Source organism: Kogia breviceps, chromosome 14 (genome assembly GCF_026419965.1).
Source record: "Kogia breviceps isolate mKogBre1 chromosome 14, mKogBre1 haplotype 1, whole genome shotgun sequence".
NCBI lineage: Eukaryota > Metazoa > Chordata > Mammalia > Artiodactyla > Physeteridae > Kogia > Kogia breviceps.
The window spans coordinates 70,104,451-70,130,920 of record NC_081323.1 but is presented as its reverse complement, the minus strand read 5'-3'; the positions used below and the strand labels follow the sequence as shown (position 1 = coordinate 70,130,920).

Sequence of the window (26,470 nt, the reverse complement as noted above, 5' to 3'; positions counted from 1 at the left end):
TCCAGAGAAAGTAGTTTGGAAGGGTAGCAGCTGGAGACCTTGACTTCTTTTTGAGCTCATGGGCAAGAAAGAGTGCACGATATGTTATGTGACAGATACATTCTGTGCCCTGTTTCACTTCCCTTAGCCCACCCTGGACTTCAGCGGCAGCTATGATGGACAGTTCCTGTGAACCCTGACAGCACCCCTGCTCACTTTCCCCTCACCCAGGGAAGTCCAGAAAGAAGCACAGGGAGGGAAACACCCCTTGGAGAAACTCTTAGCCAATGGCTCTCATCTGGAGAGACAATTCTGAGGCACTTTCTAGATGATTCCTTAGAATTCTTTGGATTCCCTAGCACAATTGAGTCCAAGTCACCACCGTGCCAACCAGCTATTCGTAATTGACTTTCCCCCCTTCCCCTTGTCCCTCTATCCACTATCCTTCCTGCTTCCAGGAATCATCTCCAAAATAGGTCAACTGTCTACTCCTGTAGAGAAAAGAGAAAAGATCACCAGACGTATGGAAGAATAAAGTACTGTAGCTCATAAATCAGTGCGAGAAATAAGAGTAAACGTTAAAGCAGGATAGTCGCTACAAGGAACAAAAGTAATATTAGAAACAGCTGCATTCTCAACAAGACTCAGAATACACTACATCCATTCAACTGTAAAGAGGGAATAATCTGAAGTCAGTAAGGGTTGCATGGAAAAGAAGAACTGATTGGTAAAGTAAAAGCCAAAAATGGAGATGGGACTCCACATTTCAAACCACATATATCAGTGAATAAAACAACTCAGGAGACACTTATAGAATTCAGAGGCCAAAGAAAAAAGTGATAGAGAGAAGAGAAAAGATTTTTAGAGGACAAATTTGTAAAGTTTATTAAGAATTTAAAGGAAAATCCAGATGAATGCTATTGATCAGAGCAGAAGTGCTAGTAAGTAGCAAGGTAAATTCATGAACCACATCTAAACATATCCTGATTCAATGTTTTAACTTAAACAGTAGAGAAAAATCACAAAGCATGCAGGCAGGGAAAAAAACAACCACACAAAATGAAATAGTTTGTCTGCAGAGGAAAAAGATGAATTCAGCTGACATCAAACTTCTCTTCTGTCACACACACACACGCACACACACATGCCCCAGGACAGTAGAATGCTGTTTTCAGAAGGGTTTTTGTTTTCTTTTTTAAAGGTTTTGCCCTAAAAACTTTAATTCAGCCAAATTATTGTTCATGTGTGAGAAAAGCAGAAAGGTACGCTTAAACCTACCAAAGGGCTCAAATTAAAACAGTAACTTAAAAAAAAATTATTGATAAATGTTCTCCAACTGGTTGCGAGATAAATAAAAACAAACAACTAAAGAAAGGTATAAATTAATGGAGGAAGGAAGGTGAATACTGTCACCAGTAAACACAGACTTACACTGTGAATACAGTAATGAAGCTTACGGACAATATCAAATGTAATATTTGAACCGAGATACATTATATGAGATGATTTAATAATAATTACTTAGAAATAAAGCCCTCAGCAACAGCAGCTGCCACTTAACTATTCTGTTCTCACCCTCCGTGGCCCCTGGAGATGTCTCTTTCTACAGTTCGCAGGTAAGCTTTTTGTTTTTAGCTGTTACACTTGAACTCTTTTACCAATTATCTATGCTTTACCTAGCACTTCTGTGATTCACCAGCAGATAAAGTTTCAGGGAAATGATACGTGAGTTCAGGATGTCATGTTAAAAATTATTTTTAAAATCATGAGAAAAAGTATCTTTAAGATGCACTAAGTGTTTTATGAGGACTAGATACAAATATGATTATATCTAGTTCTTTTTTAGCATTATAAAGATGCTTGAGCCCTTCGCAGATTTTTTTTAAACCTTCTGGCTCTACTCTTTTTCTCATTCCTCCTAATTTTGCCTATTTGTGTTCTTTTTTGTTCTTGATTAAATACCACAGATGTTTGTCTATTTTATTGATTTTTTTCAGAGAATCAGTTCTTGGGTTTTTTGTTTAAACCAATGTTACTGTTTTCCTAGATTCATTTCCTGTTTTTATCGTTCCCAGTGATTTCTTCCTTGTTTCCTCACATTTGTTTTATCATTCTTCCAACCTTTGGGGTGGAGCCCTTAGTCAATTCATCTTCTTCATTTAATAAAGAAGCTTGGCTGCTATGGAGTAGAGCTTTGACTACATCTGACTAGTTTCAGTAAGTATTGTACACATGATCATTATTTTCCACATATTGCACAATTACAATCTTGAAATTCTTCACTTATCTGAGTAATTGAGAGGTGCAGTTTTAACTCCCAAAGTTATCTTTTTGTGATGTATAAGACACAGCAATAGAAACATGTTATTTAGTAACATGGAGGGACAGACGGAGAGGGTGCCAAAGGAATCAACATCAGGTACCTCCACGAAGTGGACATCAGAACATGGGGAGACGGGCAGCAGGCTGCTGTTTTTGTGATGAGCCTCATGATATCATTAAACTGTTTAGACGAGGCAGACATATGACTTTGACAAACATTAAAACCACAAAAGCAAGTGGAATAAAATACTAGGCAGCCATAACATGGCGAGCTGGGGCAGGGAAGGTTGGGAGTCACGGCATTCTAAGTTATTTTTATTTTTTTGCGGTACGCGGGCCTCTCACTGTTGTGGCCTCTCCCGTCGCGGAGCACAGGCTCCGGACGCGCAGGCTCAGCGGCCATGGCTCACGGGCCCAGCCGCTCGGCGGCACGTGGGATCTTCCCGGACCGGGGCACGAACCCGCGTCCCCTGCATCGGCAGGCGGACTCTCAACCACTGCGCCACCAGGGAAGCCCTAAGTTATTCTTTGTTAAGGCTTTGTTTGGTCAGATATAGAGGTAACTATTAAGCACAGAATTAGTTCGTATAACTTCCAGCCCAGTAGCGGGAGGAAAAGGAGGAATAAAGAAAGCTCCAACAATTCAAAAAGCAGAGAGTCAGGGGAAGAGGAAAAAAGAAACAATGAAAATGAACAAAATAAACGATAGAAAGAAGTCCAAATATGTCAATAATCAGAACACATATAAAAATGTAAACTTTCTTATTGAAAGATGATTATCAGACTAGATAAAAACATGGAAGCCAGCCAAATTTTATTCCCCCACCAGAAACATATCTGAAATAATATGACACTACAAGCGTGGTGTCAACCCAGAGTAAGCATCTTCAATCACTACATATCTTCTTTTAAAAAGAAAAGAAATATATCTAATAGGAAAAACAATTAACAAAAAAATTCAGGAAGTAAATAAAAATCAATAATAAACATTTTATAATAGTTTTCAAATTTTTCAGATTAAAAAGAGATTGTTTCCACATCTTATATTGGCAGAGATCGAATACACTGTTAATAGTGTTAACAAGTTTGTGGGGAAGAGCCCTTTTAGGCTCTGCTAATGGAGAATAAATGCCTCACCTATATTGCAATAGGGGTAGAGGAAAGTTAGCAATTTGTATCAGAAATTTTTCTTTCTTTTAGTATGTTTATCTTCAAACCCCAAATTCCTCTGCAAGAGATATATCTTGGCGGGGGGGTGCGATGGACAAATTTTTGCTGCTATGCTTTTTCTTACTAAATGATAAAATGTGGGAACAATCTAAATGCCCATCGATAGATTTGGTTAAATAGATTACGGTACATCTACACAAGTAAATGCTATAAAAAGCATTTTAAATGATTCTGTAGATGCATACTTATTGTCATGGAAAGATATCCAGGTCAAATTGTTAAAGCAATTGGTAAATGTGGTAAAAAGCAAAATCCTAACAGTGGCTACAACCAGAAGTCCAATTTTGGGTGATTTTTAAATTATTTTATCAGTTTCCTAAGCTTTCCACAACATACAACTTTTATTTTAATTTTTCAAAGAATGTACTCACATAGCTCAAAAAATAAAAATAAAAGGTGTTTAGTGAAAAGTGTCTCTCCTACCCCGTCCCCATCCACCTAATTTCATCCCCAGGAAACTGTCATTACTAGTTTCTGTGTATTCTTTCAGAATCTGTTGTGCACAAATAAGAAAATTTAAATATATATTATTCCTTTCCCTCTTTTATACAAAAGATAATATATGTTTTTCACCTTGCTATTTTTTAACTGAATAATAATGTATCTTGAGAACTTTCCATATTCGTTCCATTTTTCTTTCTTCATCTGCTATGCTGAATTCTACCATGTGGACTTATCTTTCTTTGTTTGCTTACTTATTTACTTATAGATTAATTATAATCAGCAAAATTAAAGCATTTATATGTTGGGGACAATGATCTCAGTAGCAGATGCCAGATGTCTCGATGTGTGATACGATCCTCATCATATTTGAGATAGGTTAGTAGGAACAACGAGAGCTGACCATGGAAAAGTCCAAATAGACCAATAATCATGGGAAAAAGGTAATGTTAGGAAATACAAACCATCTTTTCCTCAGGGGCCAGCACAGAGTAAGAGATGTCGGAAGGGTGGACACCTCAGACACATCTGGTGCACATACCCCTTGCTTCACTGTGGTTTACGTGCAGACCGCCTGTCTCTATCCCTCCTCATCACTGTGTCCATTTACTTCCTGATCATGCCACACCTTATGACCTCCCTCTCCAGTGGTATAGGAGCCTGAGTTATTGCAGCTCCTTCCATGAATTCAATTAAAACCCACAGGCTGGCAACACTCACATTTTTGCCTCCAGCCCAGGTGACTTCAGCATAACCACCCAAGTTGTGTCTTCATCACCTAATGAAAAAAAAAAAATCCATTCAAACTAACCCAAGGGAAAACTGGGGTTTGTGAAAGGATGCTGGGGTGGGTGCCTTGCGGATATAAAGTGCAGGCAGTACAGTCAGACTTTAATGGCCTCTCTCTATTGTACACGTGGTCTCTGTGTCTAATTTAAGATGTCACGGAAAGAAAGAACACGATTGCTGGCCCATCTGTAGTGGTGGCTGAGGAGTGAAGTCTTGTGGGGCTCTGGGAAGCATGGGTTGTTCACCAAGTACTGGGAGGAGGGAGCTGCGGGCATCTCCAGTCCAGGGTGGGTGCTCTTCCCAGCTCTGGGGGTGCCCTGGCAGGAGAAGGTGCATAGGGGAGCTTTTTGTCCCTGCTGAGTTGGCTCGGAATGGAGGGAGTGAGGAGCAGGGGGTGCTTCTGTCTCCGTCCTTAGGCTGCCTGGTGCTCAGGTGGTCAGACCTGCTTGTTGGTAGATTGTGAATTGGTTTGTTTGGGGGGGGGAATCCTTGGATACCTCTTCCTCTGTGGTTTGTGATCCGTTTTACCCCATCGCACATGCCCCGTCAACTCTCCCCAGGACCTCAGCCAAATCTTCTTATCTACCAACAGGCACTCTGATGATGAGATGCATTTTCCACTGCTGCCTCTTCCATGTCCTGACCTCAGACCTTTAGGGGGAGGCCTGGCTGGACATCTGCATTGGCCACCAAGGCCCCAGACCACAAGGGAAACCCAACCTTTGCATCAGACCCCGGCATCGTTCGGAAATGCGGATGTGGGATGGGGAAGATTTAAAGGCTACCCACGTTCTTGATTCTAACTCATAACAAAGATGGAAGGTAGGCTTGTGAACTCCAAAAATATGGGAGCTGGTTCGCTTTGATAATTAAGAATTAGGGATATAGGATGGCCCTTCAGTAGCTGAGTTCTACAATCATGGAGATATAAATATATATATATATATATATATATATATATATATATATTTTTTTTTTTTTTTTTTTTTTTTTTTTTTTTTGCTGTACGCAGGCCTCTCACTGTTGTGGCCTCTCCCGTTGCGGAGCACAGGCTCCAGACGCACAGGCTCAGAGGCCATGGCTCACGGGCCCAGCCATTCCACGGCATGTGGGATCTTCCCGGACCGGGGCACGAACCCATGTTCCCTGCATCGGCAGGCGGACTCTGAACCACTGCGCCACCAGGGAAGCCCCCATGGATATTTTTAAAATAAAGTTTTACTTTGAAATTTTATCTTTAAAGGTATTACACAGGAAAATAGACTTTTATTAGTGTTAAGCACTATGAATTTTAACACATGTATAGATTCATGTGATCACCACGACAGGACACAGAAGGGTTTCATTCCCCACCGCGCACCCACCGCAAATTCCCTTGTCTACCTCTTTATATTCACACCCTCCCGCTGCCTTAAACCCTGGCAAACACTGATTTCTTCTCCATCATTTTCGTTTTGGCTGTTTGAGAGTGTCATGTAAATGGAACCATACAGTACGTAACCTTTTTTTCACTCGGCATAATGCCTTAGAGCGCCATCCAAGTCACAGTTTTTTTGTTTGCTTTTTTTAAGGAACAGTAAATAAAGATTTTACATAGGCCATTTAGGTTGGAATTGTCAAGAAACTTTGGGTAGCCCTCAGGTAATTGGTCTTATCAAACCCAGAGTCCAGAAAAAAATTATACAAAATCGGTCCAGAGAAAAAGATCTAAAAATACTACTTAGCTGGATCTTTTCCTTCAGTTCTTCACGTCTGTATTTGCTTTTCCCATGATGCCCCATCAATTTGCAATTTAAATCGAAATCACAGCTTTTTAAACCACCCAGACTTTGGAATGTCAGCCAGTCCCTCCCAAGCTGTTGATGGACCATGACAACCAAGTATGATAAAATAATACAGTGACATCAAAGCAAGAGGGATCCAGGTGGGTAGGTCAGCATTTCCCAAAGCGTGAGATATGTACCACTAGTGGTTAAAAAAATATTTGGGTGGCACACAGACATGCCTTCAAATGCCACCTAATCACATCATTACAAAAGAATCATCTTTCCTTTTTCATTCTATTAGAATCTTCTGGGCTTCCCTGGTGGCGCAGTGGTTGAGAATCCGCCTGCCAATGCAGGGGTCACGGGTTCGTGCCCTGGTCCGGGAAGATCCCACATGCCGCGGAGCAACTAAGCCCGTGAGCCATGGCCGCTAGGCCTGCGCGTCCGGAGCCTGTGCTCCGCAACGGGAGAGGCCACAGCAGTGAGAGGCCCGCATACCGCAAAAAAAAAAAAAAAAAAAAAAAAAAAAAGAATCTTCTGATTACATCATAGAGAAAGTCTTAGGCGCTATGATGTTAACACCTCCCTAACAGATTTTGATCTCTCTCTTTAACAGAAAAAAAGAGGCTGCCTCAGGCAGAATGTGGCACAGGCAACAGTATCGGGCTGGAGTCTCATTGCATTGTTTGGTTTTTACTGCATTGGTTTCTATGACCACTTTCTGTTTCTGCCAAGTGATGATTCTCATTTAAGAGAGTGATATAAAATTTCATGTTTAAGTAAATAGGTTAAAGCAAAAATTACGAGTGGACTTTAACACCATGTAAAGGTTATAAAAGTATTTGTAGATGGCCCCCAAATGACTGAAGATTGGGAAACAATGTGTCAGATTTTAGACAGAACTTTGCTGACTGTATGATCGGAGAAGCTTGTTGACAGGTTTCCCCAGAGGCAAGACACACCTGGATGACTGCCTAGCTCTTCCACCAATGGTTCACACACACAGACTCTCAATACTCATCATTCAACCAACCCAATGGAGCTCTCTCCACATCAAAGTTCTGCTTTGGCTTTAAAGGGAATTGTGTCAGAAATGACACAGTTCATCCTCCTGAGGGGTGGCTGCCTTCTCTTCTCCATCATACCCTCCTCCCTCCAGTCTCCCCTGCACCAGCGTCCCAATGTTCTCCTGTTGTTCTGCAGGTGCCAACTAGGCTGGAGAGAAGTCTTTCCAGGATGATCTTTATGGTCCAGCCCTGCCCGTCCCTTATCCTCTCCTTGCAACCAAGACCTCACTCTCCAGGTTGGACTTCTATCTGCACCAAACCACCCAATCAGAGAGGCTCTCACCTCCTGTGCAAGCTAGGTCATCTCTGAAACATGAATCTCTGAGTATCTCCACACAAGCCCAAGGAAATGCGTAGAAGAATGGAGGGCTCTGAGCTGTTCTGAATATGGCACCATGAGCTGGGGACAGTGACCAAGCTGCAGAGAATTTCTATCCCCTGGAGAAGCAGTTTGGAGCAGTGGTGGTATCACAAACTCAAAATCCTCAGGGACTCTGTGAGCATGTACAAGAATGACAATGAGAAGCAGTGGGGATTGCTGGTTCCCTCCCTGGGGGTAGGTTCTATAACCAAATGGGTTTCTCCAACCTCGGGTCAGCCTGGCTCCAGATTCTTCTCCTCCCCATTGGCCCAACAGATAAAGCCCCAGCTTTCCTCACCTTGACAAAGATCCACATTATATGCCTTTTGTCTTCCAGGCATTCCTATCAGCTTAGTGATGGTCATATCTCCTCCAAGCACAATCCAGGAAGGGGGACCCTCAACAGTAATAAGATCTAACATGTACTTATGACATTGAATCACTACAACAACCTAGCAGGTAGGAATGCTTGATATCCTCATCTTATAGAGGAGAAACCAAAGCTTAAGAAGATAGCAGCTAACCCCACAACTATCATATAGCAGAGGCAGGATTAGAAAGCCGTAGAGCCTGCATGTAAGGCCCACCCTCTCAGGGTGCTGAGAGGACAGCTTATGGGTAGCATCCAGCCCACAAACATGTTCTGTTTGGTCCACAAGGGTTCTATAAAAGGTGTGAATCAGTAACACACAATTATAAACCGAGAGTTCACATTTTATAAAAACGCCGTATTTCAAGCTTTTTTCTAAAAAACAAACAAACAAACCTAGAAGATCTGGCAATATAGGATGGCAAAAAGTCTGTTAGGGAGTGACTACTGGGACAGGTGTCCCCCCACCCCTTAATGCCCCACAGCCAACTTCATTTCTTCACATACATGCCCACAGCGTCCCTATAGGATGTTGAGTCTGTGATGCCATCCCTGCTTCAAACTGCTTCTCCAGGGGATAGAGCTCTCTGCAGCTGGGTCACCACCCCCAGCTCCTGGTGCCATACTCAGAGCAGCTCAGAGCTCTCCATCCTTCTACACACTTCCCTGGGCACCAGCCACCTGGACTGGATAGAGGTGCTCAGAAGTTCATGTTTTAGAGATGACCTTGCTTGCACAGTTGACATTTGAATCATGTCCAAGTTTGAGTACCTATAAAAAACAGCTTTGAAATAAGTATCTCAGAGTCTTTGTGCCTATTTCCTCCTTGTTATCCTTGGTAGGAAAGAACAATCGAATTAAGTCCAATTCTTTCCCTCCTGACAAAATTACAGTCAGACAGAGATTTGGCCAAGTTGCCCAAGAATTTCTGGTTAATGGAGATGTTCGTGCTACAGAAAATATGAGAAAGAGGCCTTAAGGTAGTAGGGATTTTGCCACCACAGAGCTTTGCAGTGACTTAACTCATTTCTCACAGAATTAATAATTCAGATCCCACACTGTTTCAGCCAGAAGTGGCCATAAACTGCAGAGAGTTTAACCAGCCACTTCTAAAATTGGGGATTGATCCTGGGAAATGCTACCTCCACTTTAAGCCACCTCACTTGAGCAAAATGAAAGTGGTTGGATGATTTCATACCTTCATTAAAACCATCAAAGCAGAAATACACTGCAAAGAGGCTGCCAAGGCAGAGAACATTTCCCCATGCTCCAGCAGCTCTGGCGAAGGTGGGGAGATTCAGATCCTGATTATCTTGGGGGAAGGCATCATGGTGTTCAATTCTGTTTGAAAGAAACCACACGTAAGCCCCCTAAATCTAGCAATGCCATCAAGGCAGCTCCCTTGCCAGGCATGTTTATGAGGCTGGAACAAGAATGAGAAGCTGGGTGATACACACACTGAGTGACACGTGCCTTTTCTGGGTTGGAGCAAAGCTTATTCAATCTTCAAAAATCTCAAGAGATTACCTAAGAACACTGCATTTATAAAAAAGGGCCTCAGAGACCTCCAGAAAGAGGGACTTTGCCATCTCTCACCAATTTGGTGGTGGTGGGGAACCCTGCAGCCTCCAAGCTACAGTAGAACGTGACGTTCCTTTCTTTGGTTAGTTCAAGGATACCTAAAGGTGGATGCTTGGCCCGTCAAGCCAGGGGCTGTATTGGGAAGTATGTTAGCTTCAGACCCCAGCCTGCTGTCACTGGAAGGGTCTGAAAGACAGCAAGCCCTTAAGAGATGTCATCATCACTCCAGCATCTTCCCTGACTCCCCTCTCGTACCTGGTCCCTATGAATCCATCAGCAAAACCTGCAAGTGTACCTTCAGAAGGTACCCAGCACCTGCCCACCTCTCACACCTCCACCGTTACCACTGCAAAAGTATCCTAATCAGTTTCCCTGCTCCTGTCAAGCAGCCCAAGAGATCCTCTTAAAATCTAAGTCAGATCATATGACTGCTTAGCTCCAAACCATCCAATATATCTCCCCACTCGCTCAGAGTAGAAGTCAAAATTCTTGCAGTGTTTTGGAGACCATTTTGGCAGTATGTATCTCGAGCCTTTAAAGAAGTTCTTCACTGTGACCTAGTAATTTCACTTCTAGGACTCTATGCTAAAGAAAGCATTAGAGATCTAGGCAATGGAGAGTTACTTAAATAGAAAAAAAAATTGGGGATCAGCAACTAAATGTCCAAGAAGAGGGGAATGGGTCAGCCCTCCACGGGACCACATGATAGAATGAGACCCAGACACCGAAATCAAGGTTTGGAAAGACTTAATGGTGTGGGAACATCTTAATGATGGAACGGTAGGCAGAGAATGCAGGACTGAAAACTGTCCTTTATGTATCTACACTAGGGTCTTAATTTTGTTTGAAACAAACAAAAGCCCCAGTTCTGCTTCTCCCCAGTGAGGTGGCTTTGGTCAAATCTTTGAGTCTCTGAGAAGACCAGTTTCTTCAACTCTAAAAGTGAGAGGGGAACATTTTGGATCTCTCAATTTTCACTGGTGCATGACACAGCATATCCTTTTTTAAAAAGTAATAAACAAATCATAAAAAAAAAAATTCTTGCAATGCCCTGCATGGATCTGAATGGGGGGCCTGGCCACCTCTCTGAATTTACTTCCCATACCTCACCTCCTTGCTGTGGCCACTCCAGCCATTTTGCCCCTAGATTTCCCTCAGTCACACCAGAGACCCTGCTGTCCTCAGAGCCTGTGCATTTCTCTGCCCTCCGCCTAGTGCTCTTCGCTCAGGTCACACACGCTTTGCTCCTTCACCTCCTTCAGGTCTTTACTCCAGCATCACCTTCTCTGTAAGTCCTTCCCGAAAACACCCTGTCTAGAATCACAGTGCCCCTCCCCCTGCCCACCGAGCTCTCTCCATCCTCCCTCCCGACACTTTCCCACAGCACTTGTCACCATCGGACATATAGATATAATTTACTTACTTCTTTATTTACCATCTCCTTCCCACCCCATAGAAAGTAAGCACCACAGGAGCAGGAATGTTTGTCTGTTTTTTTTTTTTTTAACCGCTCTCTCCCCGGGGACTCTAACAGTACCTGGCATGGAGCAGATGCTCACTAAATATCTGCTGAAGGGATGGCTGAGTCACCAGCACCGCACCCTGCACTCTCTCGCCCAGCCTCCCGAGACCCACGTGTGCAAAGCCTAATGAAAGGCTGGGGCCAGTCTGTAGCCTTGGAACAGACTCACCAATTGCTAGTCATCCTGTACACCTAAGCATAGTCACTCAACAACTATTTATTGAGCACCTACTGTGTGCCAGGCACCACTCTGAGCTCAGGGGACACAACCATGCACAAGACAGACAAGATCCCTGCTGTCCCGGAGTTTTCGGTCTGGTGGGGGAGACGGTGAGTAAAAAGAAAAATGAACAAGATCATTTCAAATTGCAATAAGAAGTAGAAAGTAAATAAACCAAGGTGGAGACAAGAGATAGAGGGTAATGAGGAAGGTGAGTCAGCTTAGACTGGGTAGCTAAGGAAGGTGTCTTCAAGGTGACATGTGAGCTGGAACCTGCACGATGAGAAGCAGCCAGATCTAGGGATGCTCTGGGGGAAGAGTGATTCAGGCGGAGGAAACAGCCACTGCAAATGTCCTAAAGCTTAGGTATCAGCTCCCCGGAAAATCTCTCTGACCCACCCTGAGTGGGGGCCCCTCCTGTGACCCTGTATGCCAGGAGTATTTTCTCTCTCAGCATATCTTGTTATTGGATTTGTCTGCCCCTTCAATTCTTTAGAGGAGAGTTCTTTTGTATCTTAATTTTTCTAGGACTTAACACAGTGCCTGGCATACAGTAGGTAGTCAATAAATGCACGCAGAACTAAAGTGATTTGAAAAAACTTTATTTTTTGATTTCACTGTAATCAGAAGTGAAACTGTGCAGTGAATGTATTTAGAAACAGCATCCCTATAGGGCCACCCCTTTCACCCACCTCCTGCAAAAATCCCGTCTGCCCGTTGAGACCCAAATAACATAGTATCCCCTCCAGAAAGCCTTCTAAAATTCCCCCATCGGATTTTGTCTCCCCCCGCCCCCGCATGCTACAATAGCTCTGCTTGCGTCTCTGTTATGGTTCCTATCATCAGCTCTGACTTGCGTAAAAACTTCCCATGAACATTTCATAACCTATCAAACTGGGAGGAACCCAGGAGCAGGACCTGTGTCTTATTCACCTTCAGGTTCTTAGCACTTAGCTCAATAAAGGAATGATGAGAAAATCAACGACCGATAATGACAGCCAACACTTGTTGGACACTTCCACATGCTAGAAATTTTCTGAGCACTTTTACATGATATCACTTGTTCAGTCCTACATGTAGGCAAGAGGGTTCGTCCCCATGTGCAGATAGAACTGGGGCACTTGTTGGTGGACTGACACTCTGTGGTAGAACCAAGATTCCAACTCGTTCATTCTGATTCAAGAGCCCGAGCTTTTAATCACTGTGCTGAAACTGTCTTCTGATCTCTAGTTTGAGTTCATCTCATCCATGAACTCAGGGCTGCCCTCCTTCCCTCTTTCCGGTGCTCCCTGAGGCACTGCTTCAATGCCAGCTCTTTTTTCCACCAGGCCTAGGGTGTATCTGGGATTCCATTACCTGCAGTGGGCACCAAGACCCGGGGGCCCTGAGTGAGCAAGAAGCCTCCGCCTCATCAGAGTCAATGACTATTTACCCATCTGAAGGCAAGCTTGGGGAGCCCTGCTATCACAGACACCCTCTAAATGGGTTCTGTTGACAACATATGGTAAGTCCCAAGGACAATTTTCCCCATCGGAACTCCTTTTATGCAGCTAAAAAGTATTTACAAAGACATGACATTGTCTTCCCCTCTTTATACAGTGAGATCAAACTGTCTGAGAAAGCAAGAGTGACACCCTGCCCTGCCGTTATGTTTAAGCCTCACATCATGCGTCGCAGAGGGGGAAAAAAGGACTTTGCATCCTGTGATTTCAAAAAGACATCCTCTCTCACATGAGCCTCAAAATTTTAAAAAAAAACACACAACAGAAGAAAGCTTTGAGCCCCTTTCACGTAAGTTGCCAAGTCCCTAGTGGAAACAACTTTACTTTTGACTTTTGTAACACTGATGCCTGCAGGTATGTAACGACCTATGGAGATACGATATTCATGGGGAAGACCGCTGATTTTCCACCAGCAAAAGCAGTGATGAAACCCACAGTAAACTTATGGGTGTTTTTTTTTTTTTCCTTTTAAATACCTGCTATACCCTTTATTCAGGGAATCCTGTTCTTTTGAAGGCTAGACTACTTTGTAAATATTGCAGGCAGCAATACTTTTCTGAATGCTCATATTTGTTCTGAGTTTTCCTTTGGCTTGTCTCTTCCAATCATTAACACATCAAAGGAACCTGAATGCTAGACACATCAATGGATTTACTTACACTGGATTTTCTGCAGACTAGTAGTGTTTCCTATGATGTTGGTGCATAGCTCATCTCAGTAATTTTAGATACTACATTAGACCTACTGGTGAGAAAATTTATTATCTTTTCCACTTCACTTTCATTCCTTCTGATTACATTAAGGAGAAATGTTTCACATTGATATTAGTATTTCTTTAACTGCTCTTCTTAGTATCCCCTGATGTCCTCTTTTAAACAAAGATAGAGCAGGCTACAGGTTTGGAACATTCTAGTCACTTTCAGTAGCAAAAATTCAATAGCACTGTTTGTTTTCAATCTACTGATTTTTACAATTACTTTCTAATTATGGCAACTGATGCTGGTTTTCCATTTAAGGTGGTTTTCAAATAAAGTTGTTTTCTAAAAATATGTATTTTGACTACATTTGCATAATGGGTGTTAGGTTTACAAATGCACAGCACATCTCTAGAAGGATACACAAAAACGGATCCCGTGACTGCTTCTGGGAAGAGGAACTGCGTGGTGGAGAGACAGAGTGGGAAGGAGTAGAATGGTTTTCATTGAATATCCTTTGTCACTTTTTTTTTTTTTTTTGTGGTACGCGGGCGTCTCACTGTTGTGGCCTCTCCCGTTGCGAAGCACAGGCTCCAGACGCGCAGGCTCAGCGGCCATGGCTCACGGGCCCAGCTGCTCCGCGGCATGTGGGATCTTCCCGGACCGGGGCACGAACCCGTGACCCCTGCATCGGCAGGCGGATTCTCAACCACTGCGCCACCAGGGAAGCCCCTTTGTCACTTTTGAAGTCTGCACTATGGGAACATATTATCTATTCTAAAATGTACACACTGAAGAAAAATCAACCCAGTTCTTTATAAAAATTATCATTTTAAAATGTTAACGTCAACATACAAATTATTAAGAAAATAATAGTAGAGGTCATGCCGGGTTTTGGCAAATATGAGGCGGTACAAAAATGACTGAAGCCTGGAATATGCCACCCTCCGAAGATGTGGGCATGATGCTGCCTCTCAGAGAACAGCAGTGAGAGGTCCTTGGGCCTCCACCCAGAGCAGACACCCTGGGTTTCTTACTCGTGGGAGCCGGTGGCCACGAGCACTGAGATGGAACCACGATTAAACGCCGCTGATTTCAGAGCTTGGGAAGCCACTCCCAGTGGACTTGTGTCCGGGAAATCATGTGATGCTCAGGCCCCAGGTAACCCAACCAGTCCACCTGGCCCAAGTTCCTTGGAAGCACACGCTCAGTAGTAACCCCTTGCCCCTCGCTCTCTATGCCGTTATCCTCTGAGGAAGCCCTGTCAGTGCAGCATTGGACCAACAGCCCAGCTGTGGAGCTTGACAGGCAGCAATTACCTCTGAAATGCTAAGTTACTTCCATCACTGTGGCTTTCACCCACCTCATCCAGCTGCCCATGGACTACAAAACCCTCCAGCCCATCCGTGCAGACCACTAGGAGAACAAAGTGGCAGCAGAGCCGGTCTCCAGCAGCTTGGCACTGATTCCTGCAAATGGTAGGTGTTTGACAAATAAATGGATTAACCCGCCCAGGGGTTAGTTCTGGAGGGGAGAGAGAGTCCCACAGGTTTAGTTAGACTGCTTGACCTTGCAGACGCCCTGCAGCCTGACTCACAGCCAGCGAGCTTACCTACCCGCCCCACACCCCGCGGCCGCCGAGCCCTTGCTCACAGAGAGGGCGTGCCCTCCAAGGGCACTCATTTCAGGGCACTGCGATCAATCCGCAGCTGTGTGCTTCCGCCTCCGCCCCGCCCACTCGGTCACGCAATCATTCAGGAATGATGCGTGGAAGTCTAACCAACGAGAAGAAAACTGTTCTACAGTCCTGCACGCCCGATGCACGGAACAGAAGCAAGCACTGCAGGTAACAGCACCCGTTGGGCACCAAGCATGCCCTGGACCTGTTAGGGACTCTTGGGATATGACTCCATATATCTGGGCAGAACAGCAGCCCGTGAAGAACATGACCACCAGAGCATCTTGTTGTCTCCTGGTGGTTGTCAACCCACACTTCCCCTCATTTCAGGATAGAAAATGGCATGGGCAACAATCAAAAACCTAAAATGGGTACAGCTCCTTCACCAATCAGAAGAGACCCCTGCTGGCTGCAGAGACAAGCAGGGTCTTAGGGGCTCCCTGCTGGGCCGGGCATTTGCCACCTAGTTGCTGGCCCTTTGTAAGGTCCAGTGAGTTTCCAGAGCAGAGGGTATCTCTGGGGGAGAGCGTTTCCATCCAATATGGAAGCATCGTATCTCAAGGACTTAAGACCCCATCAATCATTAGACACATCCTAATTTCAGAGATGTTAAAAGGTGAAAAAGAAAATGTGCTTCTTAGAATCTATGTAATATTTTAACATCCAAAACAGACGCAACAGTGTGTGCCGGCTGAATAGCACTGGGGCTGGTCCGGGTCTTTCGCCCCTAAATAGCCACATACCAAAGGCCATGGGGAAAGCCCAGTCTTCATTCCAAGCTCTTCCACTGTCCCACCCAGCTCTAGGGGGAAGCAAAGCCAGTTCTTCAAAAAGCCGCCTTGAGCGATGACAGTCCTTCTTGCCCATTCTGAATGTTCCTCGGTGCTTGACAAGAACTGTACATGTGCTGGAACTAACTACTATATCTCCAGCTGCTGCGAGGCTGACAGGGACCTACAAGGCGGACAGAGGATTTATGATCTCAGTGGATCCATTTAATCAGCGTGTGTGACATCCTCCTGGACAGAAGCAGGAAAACTCCTTATGAAGATGTGTCTGAACAGACACTGGAATTGTGTGTGCGGGTGCCCACGTGTGAGCTGTGGGTGCACACACATCTGTGCACGTGGTAAGCACGGGTCCATGTGTGCCACGTGTCCATCAGTTTGTTAAAGGTGGTAAAGCCTTCCACATTCATTACTTCCCCTGCCTTCTGCCTTTGGTTTTATTTCTTCTTAAAGTTTGCCTTTCTAGGGTTTGGCTTCGCTCTTGAAATTTGATTTCTTGATTGAAATGAGCTGGATAGGGTGATAGACCTTATTCTGTGCTTTTAATTCTCTTTCTCACTTAGACTATTGCCTCTAGGGCAAATGCTGTGTCTTCTTTGCCTTATGCCATCCGCAGAACACCACTGCCACTGAACAAATAAATAACCAGACTTGTAGAGTCTAAAATTTACAGAACAGGCTCATCTATCACAATTTTGACACCAGAGCACAGAGTCAATTATCACATATTAACTTGCTCTTGTTGGCATTTCAATGCATTTAGAGAAGATTCACTTCCTCTTTAAACTGCCACCCCCCAACCCCAGTTGCTGAAAACTAGCAAAACGGAGAACACTTTACACAAAATTCAGCTTCCCCTAAGACTTTAAAAACTACTGGACAATGCACAACTTATGGCTCTTTACGAAAGATGAAGGCCCTGAATATTCTGTCTCATACTCAACCTTTGATGCATGCCGAGATTGGGAGAAGCATTTTCACATACATTGTCAGATATCATTCTCATTTTAAAGGTGAGCAAACTGACACCCAGAAATGAGAAGTGACTTTTTACCAATGCAGGAGGAAGGAGAGAAGGAAGGGAGGGAGGGGAAAAAGGACAATTAAAGCAGAACTGAAAGTAGAACTTAAGGCCAGGACCCTTCCCAGGCATTCATGAAACTACTTTTCCAGCAATTAATTAATTCCTCAGCCCCATGTAGTAACAGCAGTGGGGAAAGAAACTGATAGTTTTAATACTAATAGTACTGATGGTGGTAAAAGGAGTGTTAGTGAAATAGTAGTAGTAATAGTGGTAACAGTGATAACATTACTGTCCTATCTTTATACACCAGGGAATTTTCCAGGGCACTTTCATATACAGGGTTTCATTCATTCTTCAAAACAACCTTCTCTGATAGTTACCACAGGCGCCATCATATGATGAGGAAGCCAGGACTCAGGAAGATCACTGTTTCCAAGTAGCCAGCATAGGGGACTATCTCCTGCCTTCTGACAGCAGCTCCTATCCTGGGTCCCTTGGTAGCATGGTCTCACTCTGCCTCCCTGTCCAAGCAGCTAGCCGACCCCCGCCCTGCACACCGAGCTGCTGAAAGTAGAACTTAAGGCCAGGACCCTTCTGTATGTGGAGCAAATTGGGGGAGGGGAAGCTAGCCAGGTGCAGAGGTGAGGTAAGCTTCAGTGATGGGCTCTCCTAGGGTGGCCTGAACTGGGCTAGTTCCAAGAGAGGATTCAGGCTGGGGGTGAGGAAGGTGCAGATTCTGTCTCCTGGTCTCTGGCCAATGGTGCCTCTCTGGCTGTTTCATTCTGCCTTCAGGCACCGTTTGTCACCTCCTGGTTTATCTCCACTTACTCACAGAAAGAAGTCTCTCCTTTTGATTTTTCCATTGTCTACCTGACTGGGGCCTCCAGACCTGGGAGGTTATCCCCAGGGGCTTCAAGGTGGGCAGATCATAATGAGATCCACTGCCTGCAACTCTGCAACTCTACCTTTGGAAAACACAGTCCCCTACAATAGGTGCAAGGGCTCTTTGGCCATGTCTACCCAGTGGACACTGGCTTTATGGTGACAAGCTGTGTAGAACACTGGTTAGAGTACTTGGCTGGAAATACACACACGCATGAGCTCACACACACACACACACACACACAGCGTGTATGTGTAAATCTTGGTGGGACACTGCATGCCAATGACTTTTGGGCCTAAATTTCATCAGCTTGCTTTGGGTCCCGTTCCAGATGCTCTCTTTTTGGGTTGCAGTTTTCACATCTGTGAAATGATAAGGGCAACAGGCAGAGAGAGAAGCATCTTACCACCTGCCGTCCTAAGTCATGGAATTCAGGAATAAAGTGAGAGCATGGGTTTTAAAGAAAACCATCTATCCCCATCACTTCTGCAACTAATGCATGTTACTTGAGTGATAACAAAGAGTAAAACACATACAGAGAAATGTTCTGGAAATTACGGAAACAGCATCCAAATGGGGCAGTATTACCTTATGCAGAAATGACCATCCACACCCGAAACCCTGGGCTCTGGGGGTGTGGATTTGCAACCCAAGTAAGCACAAATCACAAAGCCCCTCCTGATGCTAGAGGCTCCTAGCCTTACTGGGGAAGTGATGGGGATGGGGCTGTTAGTACCCGACCTGCAGGCCAAATGTTCTTTCAGAAATATAAAGGGGGGAAAGGGACGGTAAGACAGACCCTGGGAAGTGGGGGGTAGTAGAGAGAGAAGTGGAGCTGTCAGCATGCTTGATGTTAAATAAAACCTACCAAGACTCAGCTGAGAATTTTAGCAGAATCCAAATGTGCTATATTAAAAAAAAAAAAAAAAAAAAAAAAAAAAAAAAAAAAAAGGCACGGCTCCCATCTCTAAGGTTCACAGCTAAGCTGGCTTAGAATCACACATGCCAAGGTTAAAAATAAAAAGCAGCCATCCCTGAATGACACAGGCTCCAAGAAGGAAGCCTGAGGTATGGTGTTTGGTGGCAGAGCACAGAAGAGGGAGTGCAGGGGCTGGGTGCAGGGAATAGGTGTTTAGTGGAGGGCTCAATAAAAGCCATTGCTCAGAATTTTGCTATTTTGCACTTAAAAGGCACTTCACTTCGGCAAAGGGTTTCACAATGATCTTTAGATTTTCCATCGAGGAAACCCTGCCATGCATGAGAGTATGGCATGGCTGACCCACATCGCGCTCTGCTGTTAGATGTGTTCGCCTCTCCCACCCCACGGTCTGGCTCAGACGCTGTCCTCGAATACTTCGTACACCCAGGTGGGATGCCCGGGGGTCACAGCTTGGAAAGCACCAGACCTGCCATTCTGTGCCACCCTCCCTATTCCATACAGCCAACATAACGGTGCTGGGGCCACCCACAGACCAGCTGTGCCCTGCTGCACTCCACTGGAGATGGACTGTGTGTCTGCTTCCTGAGGAAGGGGCATGTCCCACCCCTGGTTCCATAAGCCATGACCACTGCAGGCCAGGGCTCCCTGGCAAAGGGGACAAGTTGGCCCTGTTGCCCCGATTCTTACAAATCCAGGGTCCTCATTATGAGCCCAGTGGGGTCCTCCTTCTAATGAAGTTGTCCTTTATCCAATATGCTTATGACTTTCTACTCCCTCGAGGGTTTACTTTAATAAAATTTTTAAAGAACAGCCTCAGCTACTGTGTCAGCTACCATGTTACCCCTCCCCAGTTCCATTACTAGGCAGACATTTCTAGCAAGTCTTCAAGGGGTCAGGCAAATGGTGAGAAATTTGTGACCCAGGTTTTATGGGGACCACATACATTACACCACCCCCAGGGATGCCCTGCTCAGCCCACACATGGGCCGGTCCTACACTTCAGCACCATACAGGGCTTGGGAGGGAAATGGGCATTGAACAGTGGAGGCTACTACCTTCCAGAAGCTTCAGGCTATTCCCAGACACCACCAGCTTGGGTGACTGTCATCCCTGGCCGCGCAGTGGGGGAGTGGACAGTCTGCCTATGACTGGTTGCCCCTATGACCCTAGCCAGCCTTCATCTGAGGTGCCTACAATTATTCTAAATTCCGTACCCTGGCTGCTGGTTTAGAAGCATCGCCCAGTGCAAAGTGTCTCTTTGACACTTTTAGAGCGCTTAGAAAGGCCTTGAGAGGCACACAGGGCAGGGACTTTTCCTGCTCCTTGTGATGGACCAGAAAATCAAGGCTCAATGAATTTTAGGAATTTGATTAAGCTAAGTGATGGAGCCAAGACTCACATCCAGGATCCTTTCCACTATTCAAAAACACTAGTTCAGGGTCAGAGTGACTGGGAGTCTCAGGCCAGATACAGCAGAAAATACCTGGAGCTCAGAATGAAACTCCAGAAGGGACCTTTGTCATGCCGACACCTCAGGGGATGGCCCTCTCCTTCGGCCTGAACTCCGGGAACCTCGCCCAAGCGCAGAGCCCTGCCGCGAGGGGGCCCTCTTCGGACTTTCCCTTCTCTGGGTCCGTCAAATGCCAGGAAAGATCTGGCGAGACTCAGGAGACGGCTGTGTTCAGGCAGCACCTGTCCTGGCTGCCTCTTCCCTGGGCACTCGGCTTTATCCCAGACGCTGGACACGGAGCCAGCCCTCCAACTCGCCCCGAGGTCAGGCCAGAGATCTCCCTTCCCTTCCGGCGATTCCAGAGCCAACTGTCTTTCGCCGTTCAAGAAACCGGGGCCCGTCTGCACAATCACTGGGAAGTTCTGGATAAATCCTTCTGCTAGAGTTCCCCCACCCCCTCACGTGTCAACCGGAACCCACTCAGCGAGCCGGGTTAAGAGGAAGCGAAAGCGCAGGAGATGGCTCAGAGGACGGAGCCGATTGGAGCCGGGGCGCGCTGAGTGGGGCTCCCCTCCTTACCTGTACCAGTCCAGCCCGCGGCCGTAGTTCCTGTCGAAGAAGTGGGGCTCGGTGCCCAAGGCCCGCACATCCGGGTGCACGCGGATAAACTCCAGCACGGCGCGGGTGCCCCCCTTCTTCACGCCCACAATGAGGGCTTGGGGCAGCCGCTTGGTACCCAGCTTTGGCGAGCCGGAGTGGTTGGAACCGGAGAGGCGAGGGGCGGGCACGGCAGCGGCGGGCGCGCTGGGAGCGCTGGGCTCGCTGGGCGTCGGGCCCGGGAGATCGCAGGGCCGGGACTTCTGGAGAAGTTTCTGGCCGCCCGCGCTGGGGCCGCGGAGGCAGCGAGGCGCGCCGAGGAGGCGGCTCTGGCCGAGGTCGTCGCAGCAGCACAGGAGGCTGTAACACAGGTAAGTGCAGGAGAGCGAGAGCGTGAAGGCGAAGAGCAGCCTGCGCGCTCTCCGCGGCTGAGGTGGCCCCGCACGGCCCAGGACCCTATAGGCCATGGCTCCATGGGCCCGCGCCGGGGGTCATGGTTTCCGAGGGGGCGCCGGCGGCGGAGCGGCTGGGGCCCTGCGGCCGCCTAGAGGGCTCGAGCGGCGCGGCCCGGGCCACGGGGGTCGGGCATAGGGGGCGCCGTCTTCTCCGGGAGCTGCCGGCCCGGGCGCGCAGCATGCCCGGGGATCCCGGAGGCGGCGTCTCCTCGGGGAACGGGCGGCGGCGCCTCCGACATCCCCGCGTCCTGGGCTCCGGGGCTCCGGGCAGCGGGGCGGCGCCCGGCGCTCCTCGGCTCTCACGTGCGCCGGGTTAGAAGCGCGCCCAGCGCCCGAAGCCCCATCCCGGATCCTCGCGCCGCGGCGCCCCGAACGCTCGGCGGCGGCGCGGCGGTGCGGGCGGGCGGGCCGGACGGTGGCGCTGGCGGCCGGCCGCGTTCCGGCTCCTCGAGAAATGCGGGGCCGAGCGCGCTGCCGGCTCTATTTAAGGAGTCGCCTGACGTCAGCCGCGCGGGTCCCCCGAGCCCGCGCCCCGCCCGGGGACCCAGCCAGCACCTTGGCCCCCACTCTCTATCCCTCCCAGGGACACACCACCCCGGGCCCTCCCCACGTAGGCAGCTCCCTAAGGAGCCCGGGCCAGCTTGGGGTGGTGAGGGGAAGGTGTCGAGGCATTTGCTCCTCCGGGAGGCTGGATACCCCGGCCACCAGGGCCTCCCGACACCAAGGGGTTCGAGATTGCGCCAACATCCAGACCCAGACAGAGACCCGGGCACAGACGCAAGCACCCTGCACTGGTAACAGGTCCCAGCACACTGACACACGCACGCACGCACAAACACAGGTACAGGCGTACCTGAGCGGGATACGCCCCCAGACCCCACACGGGGAGGGGAGAGAGAAATCTAACCTGGGCGCAGAAACACCCACAGGGACACTCTCTCCTCGCCCACCCCCGTTTCACCCAACGGACACCCAGAGCCTGGAATCGGACATCGTGCGGTGTGCGCACGCAGGCGCAGGACTGGGACACACGCTCTAGACGGGATGAGCGGAGGAGCCGAGCGTGAGTGAGATTCCGTGACTATCCGTGGAGCTCCTTGGACCCCCGCGCGCTGACTCACACCCAGGCGGCTCGCTCTCACACCCATGAAGCGTGCATCCCCACCCACTGTCACTCCACGTCTTCCTGGGCCTGGCGGAAGAGCGAGCCCCAAAGGAGCGGACTCCCCGAGGGCGGGTCCCTCTCAGCCGCCGCCCCCTAGCGGTGGGCTGCTCCCCGGGGAGCTGACCAGGGTCCCACCGCGTCCCGAAGGTCCAGGACTTCTGCACGCAGTGGCACTGGGAGGAGGAAACAGAGGGCGCGGAGGACTTATCCAGGAGCGGTTCCTCCTTGAATGACTCCTAAGTGACTGCCCGCAGGACAATTATCAGTGACCGTGCCCAGAACAGCTTTGAGTGACCAACCCCAGTACCGCCCTGCGTGACCACACTAGAGGATCAGAACTGTTCAGCAGACAGGCCTAAATGACCATGGCCAAGAACGCAGCTGGGCTGTCACTCCACAGTGCCGCGTCATCCTGTCCAGGTGTTTACCAGGTGAGTACCCCCATGAAATGTCTGAGTGACCACCACCCTCACTGCACCCCTCTCTCTCCCCAAACTGAACATCCTTTTTCAGGGTCCTTCTTCGGGGAATAATCTGGTCAGGCTCTGTGGACTTTAGCCCAAGCTAAGGGAATATTCTGTCCCCAAACCAGACCCATCCTTAGAAACCTTAGGCCAATCACTCTCCTACAGATGATAATAACTAGGAAGTTTGTTTCAAGCACTGGGCATGTGTTAGCTCATTTAATATTCACCACAACCTATGGGATTGTTACCATTATCCTCACATCACGTCGCTTCCTTAATCCTAACATTTATTGAGTGCTTGTTTTGTGCCAGTAACATGCAAATCACTTGGCGTTCACTACCTCATTTATCTTCAGCGACAGGTACTATTATAATTCCTAATTTACAGTGAGATTAAGGCTTAATGAACACATACTCAGTAATTGGTTGAGCTGGGATGAAACCCAGGCGGTCGGACTCCAAGATTCAAGCTCTTAGTTAGAGTGCTTTGCAGTTTCCTAAGTTCCTCGAACCATTCCTCACATAATTCCATCCTAGATCTGAACTAATTTGTCTATATCACTTCTGAAGTCTGACACCTGGGACTGAATGAGGAATTCCCCAGTGTAGACTGAAAAGCTCAACAGACTGAAAATTTCAACAGGACTCTCCCCTCCCTTCCCTAAACTCTGTTTCTAGTAATGCCTCCCATGACTCCATCATCTTTTTCTTGTAGCTACATCACACTGCTGACAACTCAAGCTTCAGCCAAGTAATGTCTCTAAGTGTTTCTTACAAGTGCTGCTGATTAAGGCACATCTACCCCATACTGTGCTTGTACAGTGGGCTTTTTTGGACCCAACAGGTAGGTCCTTACACATTTGACCTGATTAAATGGTATCTTATCTCATCATCTCACTCCTTCATTAAAAAAAAAAAGTCTACTTGAATCTTGAATCATGACATAGCTTTCATTTATTCAAAAAGAAAAAGTAAAAAGAAAGAATGCCAACAGCTTTACCCTAGATTCCAGGTATACCGTGGGCAATGGGTTGACAGTTCTGAGCCTCAGTTTTCTCAGCCGTACAATGGGGAGTTATGACAAACTTAAACCTCTTGGGGTTCTGGTGATGCATAATTCTGATTCCATTATTCAAGGCATGAACCGTTCTATTGACATCATCCCATCTCTGTGTTTGATTACAATTTAATTAATTCCTCACTCAAATTCTTTTATTTTATTTTATTTTTTTAAAATTATTTTTAACATCTTTATCTAACTGTTTTACAATAGTGTGTTAGTTTCTCCTTTACAACAAAGTGAATCAGTTATACATATACATATGTTCCCATATCTCTTCCCTCTTGCATCACCCTCCCTCCCACCCTCCCTATCCCACCCCTCTAGGTGGTCACAAAGCACAGAGGTGAACTCCCTGTGCTATGCGGCAGCTTCCCACTAGCTATCTAATTTACATTTGGTAGTGTGTATATGTCCCTGCCACTCTCTCACATCGTCACCGCTTACCCTTCCCCCTCCCCATATCCTCAAGTCCATGCTCTAGTAGGTCTGTGTTTTATTCCCGTCCTACCACTAATCTCTTCATGACATTTTTTTTTCCTTAGATTCCATATATATGTGTTAGCATACGGTATTTGTTTTTCTCCTTCTGACTTACTTCACTCTGTATGACAGACTCCAGGTCTATCCACCTCATTACAAATAACTCAGTTTCATTTCTTTTTATGGATGAGTAATATTCCATTGTATATATGTGCCACATCTTCTTTATCCATTCATCTGTTGATGGACATTTAGGTTGCTTCCATGTCCTGGCTATCGTAAATAGAGCTGCAATAAACATTTTGGTACATGACTCTTTTTGAATTATGGTTTTCTTAGGGTATATGCCTAGTAGTAGGATTGTGGGGTCATATGGTAGTTCTATTTGTAGTTTTTTAAGGAACCTCCATACTGTTCTCCATAGTGGCTGTATCAATTTACATTCCCACCAACAGTGCAAGAGTGTTCGCTTTTCTCCACACCCTCTCCAGCATTTATTGTTTCTAGAGTTTTTGATGATGGCCAATCTGACCGGTGTGAGATGATATCTCATTGTAGTTTTGATTTGCATTTCTCTAATGATTAATGATGTTGAGCATTCTTTCATGTGTTTGTTGGCAACCTGTATATCTTCTTTGGAGAAATGTCTATTTAGTTCTTCTGCCCATTTTTGGATTGGGTTGTTTGTTTTTTTGTTATTGAGCTGCCTGAGTTGCTTATAAATTTTGGATATTAATCCTTTGTCAGTTGCTTCATTTGCAAATATTTTCTCCCATTCTGAGGGTTGTCTTTTGGTCTTGTTTATTGTATCCTTTGCTGTGCAAAAGCTTTTAAGTTTCATTAGATCCCATTTGTTTATTTTTGTTTTTATTTCCATTTCTCTAGGAGATGGGTCAAAAAGGATCTTGCTGTGATTTATGTCATAGAGTGTTCTGCCTATGTTTCCCTCTACGAGTTTGATAGTGTCTGGCCTTACATTTAGGTCTTTAACCCATTTTGAGTTTATTTTTGTGTATGGTGTTAGGGAGTGTTCTAATTTCATACTTTTACAGGTAGCTGTCCAGTTTTCCCAGCACCACTTATTGAAGAGGCTGTTTTTTCTCCCCTGTATATCCTTCCCTCCTTTATCAAAGATAAGGTGACCATATGTGTGTGGGTTTATCTCTGGGCTTTCTATCCTGTTCCATTGATCTATATTTCTGTTTTTGTGCCAGTACCATACTGTCTTGATTACTGTGGCGTTGTAGTATAGTCTGAAGTCAGGGAGCCTGATTGCTCCAGCTCTGTTTTTCGTTCTCAAGATTGCTTTGGCTATTCAGGGTCTTTTGTGTTTCCATACAAATTGTGAAATTTTTTGTTTTAGTTCTGTAAAAAATGCCGTTGGTAATTTGATAGGGATTGCATTGAATCTGTAGATTGCTTTGGGTAGTAGAGTCATTTTCACAATGTTGATTCTTCCAATCCAAGAACGTGGTATATCTCTCCATCTATTTGTATCACGTCTTTAATTTCTTTCATCAGTGTCTTATAGTTTTCTGCATACAAGTCTTTTGTCTCCTTAGTTTATTCCTAGATATTTTATTCTTTTTGTTGCAGTGGTAAATGGGAGTGTTTTCTTAATTTCACTCTCAGATT

The 26,470-nt window shown here is 46.3% G+C and overlaps 1 protein-coding gene and 1 long non-coding RNA gene across 4 annotated transcripts in view; one reads left to right on the top strand and one right to left on the bottom strand.

The window, feature by feature from the left end:
- HS3ST2 (heparan sulfate-glucosamine 3-sulfotransferase 2) overlaps positions 1-22,062 on the bottom strand; it is a 92,367-nt gene extending 70,305 nt beyond the window's left edge. Inside the window, exons 1-3 of one of the 2 annotated variants that reach the window (XM_067012572.1) lie at positions 21,188-22,062; positions 9,524-9,666; positions 4,693-4,750 (exon numbers count right to left, since the gene is read on the bottom strand). In XM_067012572.1, coding sequence (XP_066868673.1) covers positions 4,693-4,750; positions 9,524-9,666; positions 21,188-21,672 — 686 coding nt within the window. In that variant the 5' untranslated portion in view covers positions 21,673-22,062. The remainder of the gene's footprint in view (positions 1-4,692; positions 4,751-9,523; positions 9,667-21,187) is intronic. The other variant, XM_059037028.2, reaches the window with a different exon arrangement.
- Positions 22,063-22,216: 154 nt separating this feature from the next.
- LOC136792518 (uncharacterized) overlaps positions 22,217-26,470 on the top strand; it is a 78,124-nt gene continuing 73,870 nt past the window's right edge. The window contains exons 1-2 of one of the 2 annotated variants that reach the window (XR_010836420.1): positions 22,217-23,256; positions 24,008-24,136. This is a non-coding gene — a long non-coding RNA (uncharacterized lncRNA). The remainder of the gene's footprint in view (positions 23,257-24,007; positions 24,137-26,470) is intronic. The other variant, XR_010836419.1, reaches the window with a different exon arrangement.